The 18576-nt window shown below is 39.1% G+C and overlaps 1 protein-coding gene across 1 annotated transcript in view; it reads left to right on the plus strand.

The window, feature by feature from the left end:
• The window catches only part of LOC128814387 (connector enhancer of kinase suppressor of ras 2-like), a 169928-nt gene that overhangs the window by 106680 nt on the left and 44672 nt on the right, over positions 1-18576 (plus strand). Inside the window, exons 9-12 of the mRNA XM_053990187.1 lie at positions 2829-2897; positions 12199-12345; positions 16280-16413; positions 16968-17173. Of these exons, the coding sequence (XP_053846162.1) occupies positions 2829-2897; positions 12199-12345; positions 16280-16413; positions 16968-17173 (556 nt within the window). The remainder of the gene's footprint in view (positions 1-2828; positions 2898-12198; positions 12346-16279; positions 16414-16967; positions 17174-18576) is intronic.

Raw genomic sequence — 18576 nt, forward strand, 5'->3', positions numbered from 1 at the left:
CTGTGAGATGTAAATCCTGGCTGGCAAGTGCCAGTGCTCTGCTGGCCCATATGGGTGAGCTCCATGTGGGATATTTTAATTGATTTATATACATTTAGTGGTATTTATATGGGTTTTGTCAGTGCAAACCCATGGAAAGACAGATGATTTGTATGTCACAATTTGGGAAGACAATTCTAATGCAAATTAAACTTGAAATTCGTTTGTTCATATTGTCACCATTGGCAGCATTTAGAAGTCTAAAAATAACTATATGTGTATCTTGCGTGCTGAAAATTATTACTTGATCCATCTTGATTATGTTGGAGAGATTATGTTCATAGATTGAATTACTCATGCTGTAATTAATCCATTTTTTTACTGTAATTCTAATTCATTTCAGAAATATAATGCAGTTTGTAGGGGAAAAATTGATATATTTGCAATTGAAATTCACAGAAAGAGTTACTAAATTGCCAGCCACTAGAATTTTTATTTTTTTATTTGGACTATCAAAACTTTCTGCTATGACGCCACCAGAAAAAATTACTTTTTTCGTTTTGCTGGAAGTGTAATCACATGTGCAGATAAACCAGCTTCAAAGACCTTTAACTTCTGGTGTTTCAGCAAATTGATTTTTCATTCCTTTTGAAGGGATAATTGACCTCAGAGCCAGTGTTTAATTAGCTCAGCCTCATCCAAGTCAGGAAAGCAGCTAAAAAGAGAAAGAGGCAGGCCTTTGCTGTTCAGCTGAAGTTAACCATTATGGATGGTGGTGTTTACTGCAGCTTCCTGCTTGCCTCTCATGCCCCACTTAAAGCCAGAGAGTTTGTTAAAATCACGCTGAATTCCAGGAATATTTCTGTTGCATGTTTGCCCCTGGGCTGCCAAAATTCTGCAAGTTTCCATGAAAAGGAGAAAGTGGCTCTGGAGCCCGGTGGGTCTTCACATCATCCACCTGAAGTTTGGGGTAAAATCCTGCTTGCTGTAGAGCAGAAGGGCTCAGGGGCTGCAGTGGGGTCTGACTGCTCTGCCAGGCTCAGCTCAGGGCTGGAGCCCCAGCCCAGGAGTGACCAAAGCCCTGCCAGAGGTCAGGCAGGTGAGGGGCTGGAATTGGGCTGGGAATGAAAATCCAGCAGTGGGCAAAAGCTGTGCTTGGGACAGCCCAGTCAGGCTGGGAATCACCGTGCCCAGTGCTGGCTGATTGCCCTGTTGGCTAATTATTGGCTAATTAATGCCATCCCCTGCTCCCAGAGCCCTGCGCGGCCCTGGCAGCAGGGGATGACCCTTGGGGCTGATGACTCTCTCTGGCATTTGATTCAGAAATAATTGCAGTCATTTCCCCCTCAGTGGCAATTTGGGTTTTCCTTGTATTGCCTCCTCTTCTCTTTGTTCCTTTTATTTGTTCACCTTGTGTTTTTAATCTCCATTCACAAAAGGAGCGAGTGGGATTTTGGGTTGCAGACAGTGCAGCTGAGGAGCTCTTGCCTGCAGTGAGGTCATGACCATGAACTTCTCCACATCAATTTCAGTTCAGATAAATCCTTCCTTCCTTCGTGTTTGACACGTGGCTCGTGTTTATTGTGTTTAACAATTCGTGTTTTAGGCTGGCTCCAGGAGGTAGCCAGGAGCTCAGCTCCATTTTGGTAACAGCTTTTTCTCTGTGCAGCTCCTCAGCAGGATTACAGCCAGGCCACCCCCTCCAGCTGCACGTGGCTCCTTTTCTGCCTTTCTTAGGTGTCTCTTGGCTTGGCAGGGAGCTTGAACTGTTTCTGGAGGATTATTTTGCTTTAAAAGTTTCAGCACTGTTTGACAAGGGACAGTCAGTCCTCTCCTCTCTCTGACCTGTATCTCAGAGTAAACTTCCCACCTTGTCCAAGCCTCCTGGCTGAACAGCCAGCTTCAGCTGGGATTTATTTTCCAAGGTGACGTCTCAGCTCTTGAATTCTTTGTGTTTTTTTTTCTCCTGAATGCCAGGTTGGAGTGCTCTGTGTCAGTAGAACACTCTTGTAAGCCACTGCACAGTGCAAACAATCTGCCTTGAATTCTCAGCTCTCTACTCCTGAGCCTGCTGATCTCCTCAATGCCCCTGATTTCTCACACAGATTTAAAATTTCATCAAAGCATCTAAATATTATTTGTACAATAGTAGTTGGCCATGTTTGAGTAGCTCCTCAATGGGTTTCAATCCATTTTCATGTGCTCAGAACAAGCTATATTTAGGATAAGGGAGTTTTTCAGCTCCAGGATCACAAAATTATGTGAATGGTGTGTGTACATAAAATCTCCTGAAGAGCAAGTCCCTTACATCCATTTGTAAATTACCACATTCTGTGTTCAAATGGTTCATTTAGCACTGTCTTGGAAGTGCTGGAGCTGTATGTGAAGGTAAAAATACCCTTTGTGTGCAGAGTATCTTCAGTTCCCCTCAGCAGTGACACTGCTCTGTAGAGGACTGAGCCCTGATTTCTGTCCCACACCTGGCTGAGCCAGCCCTGTCCTGGGTGTGCTGTAACAGATTTAATTCCACGAGATGTGAATTCACCCAGGGTATTCCCAACAAGGCTGTGACTGCTCAGCTAAACACAATGGAATAGCTCAACTGGCCACAAATGGCAGCTGGAATTCTAGGTTGGAATGGCAAATGGAATTCTAGATTGCTTCATCAAATGTTATCAGAAAAAAAATTGTTCTTTATGACTATGACCAATTATCATTATTTGACAGCAATAAGACTTCTCTAGGCACAGCTTTCTTGGCTCCTTCAACATTCATTGTTTTAATTCCTGCTCTTTCCTTCCACCTCCACACCCTCTCTTGTAAAGTAAATTTTTCTCTCTTGTCCTCAGTCTCCTGCTGACCAATGTAAGAAAATCCATGCTGGTGATGAGGTGATCCAGGTCAACCACCAAACTGTGGTAAGTATTTTGGAAATTCTGTGCTCCAGGCTTTGCCTGTCCCAGTGGTAAAAAGTATTAATTCTTCTTTGCCCAACTCTATTATTATTATTTATGGCTTTTTAAAGATCATATTCACTGCTTATTCTGAATAAGAAAAGGCCCAAATTGAGTCCATAACCAGCTCAGAAGGATTAAGCCAAATTTACATTTTGCACAGCTGCTGTTCAACATCATACTCTTCTTATGTAAGGAGATCCAAGAATATTTCCTTGAAGTTCTTAGACTTCTCATTATGCACTTGCCAGCTGGTTCAACTTCTCCTCTTGAACAGAATTTTGCATTCTGTTTAATGCAGGATCCAGATTAATAATGCAGAAGTGCTGTAACAGCCGTGTATTCTGAATCTGTTGGGGGGAAGAGATAAAAACGATTAAAGTGTTGATAAAAATCTGCCAGGGTTGGGGTTTGGGCATTCTTGGATGGAGATTTATATTTTAAGATACCCATAAGCATGGGGATGCTGAACCTCAGTATTGCAGTAAGTAATTTAAATATAATTTAAGTAGCTCCAGTGTTGCTGGAGCTACAGGTGAAAGGAACACTGGTATTTATTATTTCTTAGGCATGACTAGTGACAAGAACAATGGTAATTTCCTAACAAACTCCTAATTTGGCTATTTCACTTTGTCCTGGTGACCCCCATCTCCAGACACAGCTGCTGCAAAATTAAGAAATCTCTTTCTGTCTGTCACTTGTGTGAAGTGGAAATATGAAAGTCTGGCTATTAAAGTCTTATGATTAGAGAGCAAATATTTTCTCTTGAAAAGAAGTATAACTTATTCATTTACACTTTAAATGTTAATGCAACACACAGCTCTTATCTGTATTAGAGAGTTGTCATAGTTACAAGCTGAAATATGCATTAGGCTGGCTTTCTCCATCAAACACACTCTTGAAGTGACAGATCTGATTTAATCTTTACTCCCATAGGTGAAATCCCCCATTCAGCTTCTCAAGAATTGGCTTTTTTAGCAACTCTTTCCATGTCTGTTATTACAGCAGGCTCAAGGTGGTTGATACTTGTAATCCCTTTCCACCTGAGGGCACAGGACCAACAACTGAGTCAAGTGCCATAGAAGACTTTTTTTCTAAAAAAAAATCCCCCCCATAATAAATTAATTATTCATTCTGAAGTTTCTAACAAGCCAAGGAAAGAGATAAATGGCACTGGTTCTTTTGGAAGCTTATTCTTGCTTTGAAATGGTTGAGAAAGTCCCATTTTGTCTTCAGGTTGGAAAATCAGGCAGTAATAGTGAGTGTTTGCATGGTTCAGAGGTGTGTGTCCAACTCTCACCCCCCATGGATTAGAAGTTTTAATATTTTAATATCCCTTAGATCTTCTAGTCTGCCCTTTAAGTCACTTCTGGCACTCCTTGCTGCAAACCACCCTCAGCTGTGCTGCTTCTTCCCCCAGTTATCACGTTATCATATCCATATTTTGCTTATAATTAGCATTATTTCCATTAGTGGACTGGGATTAGTCAAAGGCAACAGCTCATTACATTTCCACATAATCAAAATTCTAATATTATCACGATCAGCTCATAAAAAGGGGTGTAACCCATTTGAGAACAATGACTGGAGGGGGTCAGAGAACTCTGGCAGATCTCTGGTGTTCCTACAGGTTTTCCAGAGAAGATTTTATTTTGGTTATCCTAACCAAGACATTTGTTTAAGATTGATGTTTCTGTAGCACTTTGGTACCAATATTTTATATTATAGCAAATATAAATCCCCTTCAACACAAGGTGTTTGGAAGAAGCTCTTCTGAAGATGATTAGAAAATGTCATTTTGTCCTGCCACTGCTGGAAATACTTCCCTGGGCAGAGAAAATATGGATGTCTTTTAGCACATTCCAGTCCCATAGCTGACTACCAGCACCATTTAATCTGATTTTGACTGAACTAGGCCAGTGTATTTTCTAGACAAATTCATATTCATTTAATTATGAGCATTTGAGTTTTAAAACTTTCATTGATGTTCCCACAACCTGTAATAAATTGCTCCGGTAGTTAATTATTCTCATTGCTGGGGGGGGGGAAAGTCATTTTATTTGTAGTCTATATTTGTCTGGCACAAGCTTCCAGTCCTTTGATCTTGATGTATTTTTATCTCAAATTGGAGAGCAGGTTTCTCTTTTAGGTATTTTCAGGATGCAATCAAATTAGCTCATCACTTTTTTTTTTTAGTAAGGTGGCTAATTTGAGCACTTCCAGTTTGTCATCCTAATGCATGACCCTCCTCAGCATCCTCTTCAAATTCCCAACTGCAGCACTCTGCATTTTCACAGGAGTTATGGAGCTGTCCAGGACAAAGGTTCACTCATTGGTAGGGCAGAATTGTGATGCTGAAAGAGTAAAAATGGGATTACAGAGCCTGGAGCTGTTCCAGGGCAGGGTTAGGGTGGATTTCAGGAAAAAGTTCTCCCTGCAGAGGGTGGTTGGGCACTGAACAGACTCTCCAGGGAATGGTCACAACTTTTTACAGTTTTACTTTATTTTCCCAAAAGCTTTTCTATGGAGTTGAGAGTTCAAAAGTGTTCAGGAGGTATTAAAGGAGAGCTGCTCCCAAATTATGTAATGCAACAGCTGAAAAAGTGAGAAATGAAAGCCTTTCCACGTGGAATCTGGTCCAACCAAGGAACACTCTGTAATACAATTACAAAGATCAAAGAAAAAATAATAGTACTTTAAGCAAGAAATTAATTAAAGCAGGCAATTCACCACTGGCTGTTAAGATCATTTAATCATTATCCAATTTCCTTATTTGCTTTTCTACTTGTTCTTCTTGCTTATAAGATTTTAATAAAGCAGCGTAAGAAACTTTAAGAATAAGCTATACATTCTAAATTACTGTCACCCTAACTGTTTATTTTTCCCTACAATACAACAACAGGCACCAGTTCTGGCAGTGCCTTGTAGATTTTTACATCCTCTCCTATAAAATTCTACAGAAGTTCTAAAGATGTCACTGTAGCATTTCTTTGTTTGCAAGATTAACAATTACTCTTTAGGTGGTGTATTTTCTGCTGCTCAGATGAAATAGTAGATTTTATATTGTAATCAATTTTTTGGCATAAACTTATGAAAATTAAATTGTGTTAATTTTCCTTTTTAGAAAGGAAAATTTCCTTTTTAGTTTTTCAGACAATGAAGATATTGGAGATCAAATAAATATTGATTCATCTACCTGACCACCTGTAAAATATTTTGTCTACTTCTGGATAGAGAAGTGATTTTTAAACAAGGGAAAAGTGAATTTCTCTATCTTCTATTCTTTTTTTTTTTTTTTTTTTTTTTTTTGTTTTTGTTTTGTTTTGTTTTGTTTTTTTTTTTTTTTTTTGTTTGGTGGGGTTTTTTGTGTGTTTTTTTGGGGGTTTTTTTTTGAATTTTTTTTGAGGGGGTTGGGTTTTTTTTTTTGGTTGGTTTTTTTTTTTTCTTTTTTTTCTTTTTGGTGAGGGTTAGGATTTGAAGGTTATTTCATGGGACAGAGAGCAATAATAAGGCTTTTAGTAATTCCTGTTGAAAGCTCGATGTTACTCAGGAGCACCTGGCAAGACTCCAGGAGTCAGAATGCAGTAATTAATCCCAACCCAACTGAGCACCATAGAGCTGATGTGACTGAAAATGGCAAAGATGAACTTGGAATTAATCAGGAACAGGTTTCCAGCAGAAACTGAGTTTGGGTACCATTGTCTTGATATTAGTAATATCTTGTCTGAAATAGTGTGTGATCTTCAGGTCGTTTACAGCTATCAAAGGTGTTAAGTTAGATAGGAGCATTAAAAAAAACGTAATGGGTAGAAAGGAAAATGTGTCCTCTGTCTCATAGGAAGAGAAATTATTGAAGGATTTCAGTTTGGTTAACTCAGCCAGCTGGGGCTGAGACAGAATTCCTCTTTCTCCACAGACAGAGGCAATACAGACCAGAAAGAGAAACAATTCCTTAAGGCATAAAACACTGCTGTGCCAGAGCAAGAGGCCACAGAAATATCTGTAATAAATCTGTTGTGCTACATGGTTCTTATATTCTCTTGAAACAGCTGCAGGTTTTAACTGAACTAGTTGCATTTTCACACTCGAGGTTGTTCTTTGGAATGATGGATCCTGTGCTTTCAAGGGCATAGAAGAAAGATGGGAACAGATTTTCGTAGGGTCTGTTGTAGAGGGGCAATGACTGTACTGAAAGAGGGGAGATTTGGATCAGATATAAGGAAGGAATTTTTTTTGCAGTGAAACACAGGCACAGGATGCCCAGATCAGCTGTGGCTGCCCCATCCCTGGAAGTGTCCTAGGCCAGCTTGGACAGGGCTCTGAGCAACCCACTTGAGATTGTCCCTGTTCCTGGCAGGGGGGGTTGGACTAAATGACCCTAAAATGTCTCTTCAAACCCCAAATATACTTTGATTCTAAATACATGATCAGCAGCCTAATGCCCTTTCATACTGTTCACTGTCAAATTACATGCTTGAAATTAAGTGTGTCAAGAGCCTGGCACAATGAAATCATTTCAGCACTAATTTATTTGTGTGAAGACAGTCATTGAATTAATACCCTCGGTGTCTGTTTGCTGAATTGTAAATATGAGTCCTAATGAGAGCTCATTTTAGGTGGAGGTAATTCTGTAAATGTAGTGCCAGGTCACACCATCTGTGTTTCAGCACACTCTGCGTTGGGAAATGCAAGCAGGGAAAAAAAAAAAAGGACAAAAGCTGTCATGAGAATTTGAACTTCTTTCCCCAAAAGATGTCCTTCTGTTTCCAAACAAAGTGCCACATGTTAGTTATTCTCCAGATCCTGCCTTTCAGAAAGGCTCAGCAAAGCCTCTCTTCCAGCAGTAGATCTTGCTTCTTCTTGGATTCTTGCTGTGTTTCTCCATTACTTAATGAAAATAACTATGTAAGATAATGGGAGAACATTTGGTTTTCCATCATCAATTATTGTTAGGAGCAGCTCGAATATTAATGAGAGTGAATCAGCTACAGGTGTTAATGACGAGCTTCCCGTTCAGTGACAGAAAAGTCTTATGATCTTCCAGCACATTTTTGTCTAATAATAATTTCTGATTTCCATCTTAATCAAACCAGCTCCCTTGATTAATTCCCTAATGAGGCAAAGTGAATTACTTAAAATATGAAAAGATGATAGTCTGCTTCCTTAAAAAAAGTTGGGTTTACACCAGCTGGGTTTTTTTTTTTTTTTTTTTAATGCAAATATGAAGAGAGGTCAAACTTTGCAGGTTCAAGTAAATATCCAGATGGCTTTGCTTGTGTATTTGAAGAGTCATGAGGGGAAACATCTGTCCTGGTTCCTGTGAGGGGTTATTGCAGTCAGAGCAGAATTACTTGTTTTCAGGTGGTTTGCAATATAGTAGGATATAAATGTTTGGGAAATATTTGGCACAACTGATTTCCAGACCAAATGCCTGAAAAGGGAGCTTTTAAATTCCTGTTAGTTATTGCTCTGTGTCTGCCACCCCAGGTGATCCAGTGAACAAAGCAGGCACAAGTCCCCCAAGAAATTAAAGTGTAACCTCCCTTCCCGCTGTGAGGTGCACTCAGAGGTTCTGTATTTCTTAAAACTCTTCCATTTTTCAGAGTCCTGATAGGGTTTGGTAAGGCAGTGGAGGAACTGGGGAGCCCCATTCCTGCCTTGTCCCCAGAACTTGCAGGGAAAGCAGAGAAAGGAACCTGTCCTCTGTCCCCTGTGCACTCCCAGCTCCACCATCTGAGTTAAATTTTATTTCTGAATTCCTACCACCACAAATAGGTATCGTGTGTGAAGCAACAGGCAGGGAGGTGAATAACTGCTGCGAGGGCTCAGACCACTGGAATCCTCTGATAAACACCACCCTGCTCAGCAGTTCAGCTGTTTTCTCAGTTCCCTTTGATAGACAAATGCATCATGCCCTTCATGTCTCTGCAGACACCCAAAAATGCATTGATTTTTTTATTTTTTTGTGTGCATCTGCAGCATTAGGACATTTTTGAATGAATTTTTCCTCCATATCTGCAGTGAGTCATCCCCAGGCAGGTAGGCTTTCTTTTGAAAAGGGAGAAAAGGTGTTTTTCCAGCATGAACAGAGTTGGGATTTATAACAATGCTGAAATCCCTACTGCTAGTAGGATGCTTTCCAAATCCCATTCATGCAAATCCAGATCTTCTGAATGAGAAGGAGCAAAGTCATTATGAGGAGAGTCTAAACAAGATATTGGAGAACTAAAAAACACTGCTTTGCACTTAATGAAAGTGGGTTATGCTTTTAATGTTTTTTTCAACATCTTAGTTAAGGAGTCCCAGCTACAAAATTATCAGGTTTGGGTCTACAAAATCACCTCAGCATTGTGGAATTTCCTAGTAAAGGAATTTATTGTTTTAGCAATGAATACTTTTGGAACTAATTTCTTTTAAAGTTGCTATATTCTTAATTTTCCACCATGTAGTTTCTGTGAGAAAACTAACAAATCCTTTAATATGGACAGGAGTCCACAGGTTTCTTTTTACCTGGAGCTCTTTTTTCCACACTGAGGATGTATAAACAAATAAAAATTAATGATTGTGGCAATCTTAAGTATAAACTACGAAAATGTCAGCTGCCTGTCTCTGACCATTTTGAGTGAATTATTTTGCATTCTTCTGTGTTTCTGCCATCTTTAGCATCTAAATTAGCATCCATTTTCATTTATGGAGGGGAAAAAATCACGCTGGTCTTTTATTTCTTCATTATTCTAGCTTTAAATTAACTTTCCTTGCTGAAATAGCTTAATCCATTTTGTAGAATTTGATTTTGACTGTATGTGCTAACAATCTAAAAGGAGCAAAATACCTTTGTGGAGAATGCATCTTCCCAGAGCTAGAAGTCAGTCATTGCTTTAAAGACTGATTCTTTAGGAGTAAATGTCAAAATCTGACTCAAGGATTGGTTTTCAACCAGTTGAAAACCAAGGACTGGTTTTCAACTAAGATTTTTAATCCACTGTAATGGCTTCTCTTTTTTCAAAGCTATTTTTAGTAATACAATTTATAATAATTTGTCCAAATTCCTGAGAGCATTTTATCATTGCCCAGTAGTAATGACTGCAGACAGTTCTCTGATAGATCTTGGTATTTAATGGTTTTGTCATTAAGGTTCTCATTGGAATAATTTATCATTAACTTAATTATTTATCATTCTTTTCTAAAAGGAGCCCACGGAACTCTAAGGATTTCGGCAATCTGAAAATTACATCAATCTATAAAAATCAAAGAGAGTTCCATTTGATTTCTATAACTGAGTAAAAAAGAAGAAAAATATATAACCCCTGTGTTTTTATAAACCCAGCCCAAACTGGAGGAGTTTTCTGGGATGCAAGCTGCCATCCTTGCATTTGTTTGGATATGACCCATTTACAATTACTGCTGTTGTCTGCTTTCCTGTGGCCAGTGCATTTTTAGAAAGTTTTCAATAGAACAGCAGCATTAAAAATAGAACAGGACTTTTAAAAGTTTTTTTCAATCCTTTTTGGAATTCCGACACACCTGGCAGTTCTGTCCCAGGTGGATGCTCACAGTGGGATCCTGGCTTTGGCCCACTGTGGAGGCAGTTGGGAACCTCACAGCCATATCCCAAATTCTCCCCAGCCCTTAAAAGAGCATTTTAGCTCCAACCTCTTGGAGGTTGTCTTCTATTTTCCCTTCACCTTTTTCTGTAATCAGATATTATCTCCCTCTAAGAGGAAGTCATTATAAACTCCACCTGATATAACAAGGGGGTGAATGCAGACTGCTCTGTGCCTGAGCACCTAAATAATTTATTTTCCTTGTTTTTAACAGCACTGGGAATTTGTGGGAAATGAATTTGTAGAGAAAGTTTGATAGAAGGTTTATATAGTGTGTATTCGTATGTAAATTTTGAGATAAGAAATATTTCTTTAGAAATGTTATAGAATAGGATAGATCATGTTGAGAGAGAAATGGAATTAGAAATAAGTTTTAAAGGATGGTTTTGTAAATAAAATTAGATATTTTAGAAAAATAGAATTATGAAAGATATACTGTAGTAAGATTGATGAGGGGTAATTTCAGATAATTAGTTTTAAAGTATTTATAGTATAGTGTGGTTAAAGTTGATAGGTTAAGAAATATTTATAATAGATTGTAATTAGAAAATAGTTGGGGTTTGATTGTAATAGTGCGAATTATAATATTTATATTTTTTTATATGAGATTGAAAATAAAATCTCTCAGTTGCACCATCTCTAAATAAAAAAAAAAAATCCATAATCCAACAGGAATTCACACTTTGGTCAGAAGAGAAACTGTGATTAAAATGTTATTAGTGAGCTCTGACAGGTCAAACAGGGCCAGAATAAAGATTTTTACTGCTTGCATGTATTGGTGCTGTTCTGGGAATCACTGAGCTTTTCATTCTCACAAGCTCCTGTCAGGGCTGATGCAGCTGCCTCGGGAAGCTCTGTCTGGGAATTGCTGTGTGGACACAGCATCCCAATTCCTGCTCATGCAGCTCTGCTCAGATTTGTGGCAGTCACAGCATTTATGGCACATCTTTACCATGGCCATGAGCTACTGCTCTTAAAAATCTGCTCTGACTGGGACAGAAAAGGCAGGGAAAAGAAAAAAGCCCTAAAAATAATTTTTCTGGTTTTGTGTATAAATAATTCATGGTAAATTCCTATTTAAATAATCAAGATGATTAAGAAATGTCACTATGTAGTGTTTTTCTGAGTGGCACATCCTTACAGTAGCAGTGATTTCCTTTTTCCTGGCTCTGTTTGCCATTTGCAGTCACTTGGAGACTCAGCTGTGTCCAGGGGCTGTACAGACAAACCAATAAATGATCATTTATCTCCAGTCAGGGGCTTGCAGCTCTTCCATACATGCTGCATTTGTTGTTCCAGCACGGTCTGCCTTCCTCCTCAGCACTCCCTGTTGCAACTCAGAACCCAGACTGAAATGATTTCATGACTTCTAGACCTCATCTTCTGATTTAAAATGTTCCATGATTTCACAAGTTATTGAAAGGGTAACAGTGTTCACTTCTGCCTTATTTTGTCCAGGAACGTGGCTAAAGGAAAAAAAAAAAAAAAAAAAGATAAAAATCCAGCTGCAGCAGCATGATTTCAGTCCAATGAGTTTATAAAAACTGCTTGTGTTTGCAAGGAGCAGGTTGTAATAGACCTTGCTGGTTAACAGAACATTTCCTTCACATTTCAAGTTAAATGGAAAGCTTTCAAAATTCAATTATGGACTTTTTCCTTAGGTTGGCTGGCAGTTAAAGAACCTAGTAAATGCACTGTGGGAAGACCCAAATGGAGTGATTTTAACCTTGAAAAAACGTCCTCAGAATACCCTGGTTTCTGCTCCTGCCCTTCTGAAGAATGTCAGGTGGAAGCCTCTGGCACTGCAGGTAAGGTGGCTGCTGCAATGCTGCAATGCTCTGGTAAATCCTTCATTCAAGAGAAAACACTGGAATTTTACCTTCCAGTGAAGTGTCCCAAACTCCTCTGAAGCAGAGTGCTGGGATAAATAAGTGTGGCAATGATCAGATTGTTTTCTCCGTGTTTTGGTGACTCTGGGAGCCGCAGGAATTCAGACAAGGAAAGAACATTTACAGAAAGTTTTATGAAGAACAAGGTCCAGTGGCTGCTCTGCCTGGCAGAGGCAGCAGTGCCTCCCTCTTTCCATTATTTCACAGACTGTCACCTTCTTGTTTGTGATCAAGTGTGTCAGATCCATTAAATTCCAGGAGAGCTCTGCTCCTGTTGCACACTTCTCGTGGAGTTTTTGGTAGTAGGGATGATGGAACCTGGTATTTTCTGTGTACTCATTCCTTGAAAACCTGCTCAAGCAAAAAAATAAAAGACTGTTGTGAACATCACAACTGCTTCTTCCTACAGCAGGAAAAACTGGCTGAAACACTGAACAAAAAATGTCATTTTTAAAGGAAAGGCTTGCCAGTAAGTCAGTAACTTTTGATGGTTGTCTTTAATGCCATTTAACATCCTGTAAGAAGCTGATGCACTTCCTTCATGTGGAAGCTTCTCAGAGCTGTTTTGTTTGGTTCACACGATACATGAACGTGTTTCTGAATTATTTTTAAATTAATGAAACAAAACAAACCCTTCAAGCTTATCCAGGCAGATTTCCTCCCTGCCTGGCATTTTCTAAATCTTTCATTTCTCGGAGTGCCTGAATCCTGCACAGTGGCTTCACTCAAGGAGTTTATGGAGTTTGTGTAATCCTTGCATCCCAGGAATGCTGACAGTGGGATTTAGGATCACCTTTCTTTCTCTGTGCTTGCCTCTGGGGGAGAAGAACAGGAAAAATCCCAGAGGGATTTAGAGTCACCTTTTTTTCTCTGTGCCTGCCCCTGGGGGAGAGGAACAGGAAAAATCCCAGAGGGGATTTCTTCTGTCATCATGCTGAAGGAGTAACATCCTTTGCTCTGGCAAGATGCTCATGTATATACTTGTGAACTTCAGATGGAGCCTCCAGGGGCAGCAAAATGGAAATTGCAATTGCTCAGGGCTTCCAGAGAGACCCTCTCTTTATATTTGTACAGTAAAGAATCATAATTCACGGGCAGCACTGGATCTGGAGGCTGTGGCAGAGTGAACAGCGTGTGCTGTACACACTGCACGTATGGCACAGCATTTACCATCAAAAAAGCCAACTTTTGTCGTGGTAGCCAGAAAACTGAAAGTGCACCAAGCTGCTTTTGTGGAACTATCAGCAGTTCTGGTTTTGTGATGTCTCCTCTCCTGATGAGCCCCTGAGGAGCAAAGGGTGCTTCAAGTGTCTCCTTCCTGGGGTGTATTTCTTCTATATCAGAGAATAGTGGGGTAAAGTATTTAAATAAAAATATAAACCGCTTTGGAAAACAAAAACAGCCCTGCCAGTATTACTTCTTAAGAGTAGATTCTGTTATGAGGCATGAAAAACCAGCTTTAGATCTTTCATTCTTCCTGCCACAGAGACAAGCTCGAGTGTTAGGACCTGGATCCGTTTCAGGACGCAGGTTTTGGGTTTGCCTGTTTCCCGCAGCTCTCACCTGGGTCTGGTGTCATTTATTACTGTCAGTAATGACTTGGAAGCAGCCTGATTAAATTTCAAGATGCCACTGAAGCCTGTGCTTCCTGGACAGCTGACACAACAGCTTGTTGCTGCTGGAAGCAGTGAGCTCACTTCCCTCTCCTGTTGGCTGCAGTGCCCTCGCCTTTCGTTGACTTTGGCACTTTGCAGACTCTAGGGCAGTGGAACTGGGAGGAGAATTTCTGGGTTTCTTTGTTTGTTTGTTGTTCTGGAGGTTTCTGCTGCTCATGGATTTAATTGGATCCCGCAGAACAGGCTTTGGGATAAGCAGAGAACACAGCACAGACAGGGAAAAGCAGGACAAACAGCCAGGAGCTGCAGGAAAATACGTCAGAGAAAGCAGATTGAGGGGGAAACAGCTCATCAAAGGTCAGACTGCCACAAAAAAGGGATAACACACATGGGTGTGCTGTGTTTCATGGCCTGTTCCAGGTCCAGATCCATACAGGTTTCTCTGCACGTGCTGTTTTCATGGTACACCCTATATATCTATTGATGTGTCCACACGTGGGGCAATTTTTCCATTCTGGTTTAAAATAGAATGGGAATCATTCCATTTTCTGGAAATCAGTTTTCTGCTGGTAAAAAAAAAAACCAAAATCAACCAAAACAAAAGCAGTGCATAATTAGGGAAGGCAAAAAGGAAATAGGATATAAGAACTTGAAATGACATTTGTTACCTCAGGTTGGTGCACAGCAGGAAGTTTTAAATAAAAGTTGTGTTTTCTATTGTTGCTTAAGGCACTTAAAGAGGTTATTCATATTTTTTCTACAATAATTAAGTTTAAAATGATACCACATAGGTAATTTATGAATTATTGATGATACAGAATCTGTGAGGCCTTATAAAATGCATTGCTTGGCCTTGTTGTATCGTTCTTTTGCTTTAGAGGGTTTTCCTTGATGCTCAATTAACAACAGCAGAGTTTTCATTTGCCAGTTCTGTATCTTTCAGTGAGATTTGTGACACCATTTTCCCCTTTTGTTTCTGGCTGACATGATTATTATTTCAATTTTTAGACTCCCTAATTATTTTCCCACTCAGGACAAAATGTTTGTTTTTCATTTGCAATGGCAAACAGTGCTCTGCACACTACAACTTCATTCAAATAAAATACAACATATACTGTATTTTTTTTTCTTTTTATTTGGAGAACTTTTCAAATTGGAATAATTCTTCCTGTCATAACTAATTGATCCAGAACAATTGCACCATTTATTATTTAGTTTAACAATGAGCACAGAGAACTAATATAATTTTGACCCCTTTATACACTGACATTCTTATTAAAAAAAAAATCATCTTTTGGTATTTAGGACTGCTTTTACTTTCTGAACCACATAAAAATATTTCAGTGTTTACCTCTAGAGGATAGAAAATATTTTATTTAGAAAAAGATCAGTGTTTATAGCTTTCATCCAAATTTTGAGTCGCTGGGTTTTCCTTCCACCTGTAGACAACTGGCTGTATCTATTTAAGCATAACTTTTATAAATAAAAACATTTTCTATTTCTTGAGTATCAACACAGACTGAACCTTGGTTGAAAAATATTCTTTGTTTATATCTCTGTATCCTGCCCAGCATATTTGGTTATCATCCTCCTAGTCCTTGCAGACCATGGACTTGAGCTGCTCTGTGACATCTGAATCAAACAATCGTGTTCAACGTCATGTGGAAGTTAACAAAGTAAAAATCTTAAAGGGCATTTATTTATTGTTTAGGTTGATTTATATTTCTTTCCTATTTACCGTAGAACACACATTTGTATCACCATGGCTATAAAGCCAAAGGACAGTGAATTCTGCTTTCTTAATAAAATCAAGATGTTCTGTCCTTGCTAACAATAAATCTTCCACTGAAACCAACACAATCATTTCATTCAGTACAAGTATTCCAGAGCTCTGTAATTAACTTCTGTATTAATGGCATTTAATACACTGTGTCCTTTCTCCTCAGATAATTGATTTTCTGCATTGATTACAGATCATATTTTGATTGAGTCTCAGATTTTTCCCTTGAGGTGGCTTTTAAATTAATTTAATGGTCGTTTATCAGTTTCTTTCATAACTTTCTTGAAGACTAGAGTTTCACTGGACACCTTTTTGGAAGAAACTTCAGAAATTTAAAAAAAATGGCTAATCGAAAAAAAGAGGTCAAAATTCCTGAAATTATGCACACTGATTTTGTTGTTTCTGGTAGCACAAAAAACATTAATTTATTCTTCATGTGCCTTTTTGATTTTTACAGCCTGTGATTCCAACCAGCCCCACAAGCAGCTCTACAACCCCAACGAGTACGATGGGCATGTCCTCAAAAATGGACAACTCTGCACTCCAGGATGTTTTCATTCTCTCCCCTATGTCAGGACTCTATGGCCCCAGGTATTTATGTCCTAAGGAATTTGAGGTTTTGAAAAATAAAATTTTACACTTGGATTTCATTAGATTAATAAAAGAAAACCAAAACCAACAGCCCCACAACAAAGCTGAATAATTAGTAAAATTAAGAGCTGAAAATACATTAAGCACCATATCGTTGTTTTGAGTGACTTAATTTTCACTTAGCTGAGCAAAATGTGGGTTTAGCCCTAAATCAAGAAAGTATTTAAAGAAGTCTTTAATCAGTTAGTTTGATTTACTTTTATGTGTCTACTTCTATGTTATTCTCAAGCATTTCTGCAAGGGAAACCCTTGTCTGCTCATATTGAAACAAGTCCTTGCGTTCTCCTTCAGATCATAGAAAACTCCTGAATGTTTATCTCACAATTAAAGTGGCACCTAATTATGATTTTGTTTTTTTACATCTGTTGAATTGCCTCACTTACAAAGTGAGCATTTTAATTGCAAGACTTTTTATTTGTAGCATTTGGGAGAGGCAGTTGCATGTTGGAAGTGTCCCTTAAATGGTTCAATTCTCCATCATCTTCTGTTTTTAGGGATGAAATTGGAATAATGTCTTGTGATGACATCAGCAAGTTTGGAAAGTCTGGGATGAAAGGCTCTGAGTCTCCAAACTATTTCCTGGAGCACGAGAGTGGGAAATACTACACCCTGATTGAGGGGGAAGGCCACCCCGGGGGCTCGGAGTACGAGAGGAGCAGAGCCTCAGGCGTGAGGAGAAGGGAGAAAACCCCCACCCATGGTAGGCTGCATTTCCTCAACCTTCTCCTGACTTACAAACTGTGCTCTTACCTCTGCAACCCCCCCCAAAACCCGTCATTCTTGTCAGACCTTGCTGGCTCTGAACAATAAACACAAGTTCACATGGAGGAATAATTAGAAAAATCACACACGAACATTCCTGGTGAGGAGTGAGTTATTTATATACAGTTATTTGCCAGTTCATACTGGAACGTTGAACGATAATTAAATTAATATTATTTGAATAGCCAGCATCTTTATTTAGTCAATTTCCCCTCCCAAACTCCAGGAGATTATTCCACTTGCAATGTTCTGGGCTGTTAAACTTCAGTGAAGGTCCTGCCTTGTGGTGTGAAAGTGTCTGTAAGATGGAAGGCCCTCCAAAATTCAGCGCTGCATTAACTGCATGAGGAGTATCCTACAATGCACTCATTAGTGCTGGAACTGTACTTCAAAATCTTCACATGAGGATGCCTAAATATATAAAATGCTATTAAACAATAATTAACTCTGGTTTCCTATAGAAATTCTATGTGTACATAAATCCCTGTTGAGTGTACAGGTGTACAACCACACGTGCTTGTGTACAAGTGTATGGATCTGTATTTATGGATCTATTTAAAAGGTGTTGTTGAAAATTAAGTGATAAATTTTTTTTGCTTCTCTGTTTAAACTGAATTGCTTGGTGTTTAATGGGTTTGAGAAAAATACTGCTGAAATACAGCAGGGTATGGTCCATGTATTTTCAGTTGCTTTATTTTCAAGGCAGTAGGACAGTTTGGTAAAGCTTACTGATTTCAGATAGGAGATTTCTTTTGAAAACTGGAATTATGTCTGATTTTGAAAATGGCATTATTTCTGAGCATTGGAGAAAGAAAAGACCACAGTGTTCTCTGTGGGCAGCTGCTGTCTTTTGAGATCTATATAGATATTTATTTATATATGGCAAGCCATCCCTAAGTACTTTGTTCACCTACTCTGAGGCCTTTTTTTCCTCTCATTTTGTTAAAAAGCCCCAACAACTCCCTAAGTTTTTGTCTTTGAAATTTAGGAAAGGGAAAACCTCTCAGAAGCTCGGAGAAGTAAAGGAAAATGTGTCTGTGAAGAACACAGGTACTAAAATCCTGCTGCAGTTCAGGGAAGAGAATCCCAAGAGTGGTTCTGGTGGAAGATCCAACAGCAGCTGAAAGGGAGCACAGTGGGGGGGAAAAAGAAAACTCTTAAAGCACTGCAGTCCCTGATTCTGCTGCTGCTGAGTCTGGTGTGGGGTTTGCTACCAGGGATGTTCTTAAATGCAGTTTCTCTGCCTCCTGCTCTTAGTATTTATCTTGTGTTTATCAGTTACACAGAGCCTCCCTCCTGCTGCTGTAATTTGCTGATTGCAGCTGGATTTCTGGCAAAAAT

The sequence above is a fragment of the Vidua macroura genome, chromosome 14 (assembly GCF_024509145.1).
Source record: "Vidua macroura isolate BioBank_ID:100142 chromosome 14, ASM2450914v1, whole genome shotgun sequence".
NCBI lineage: Eukaryota > Metazoa > Chordata > Aves > Passeriformes > Viduidae > Vidua > Vidua macroura.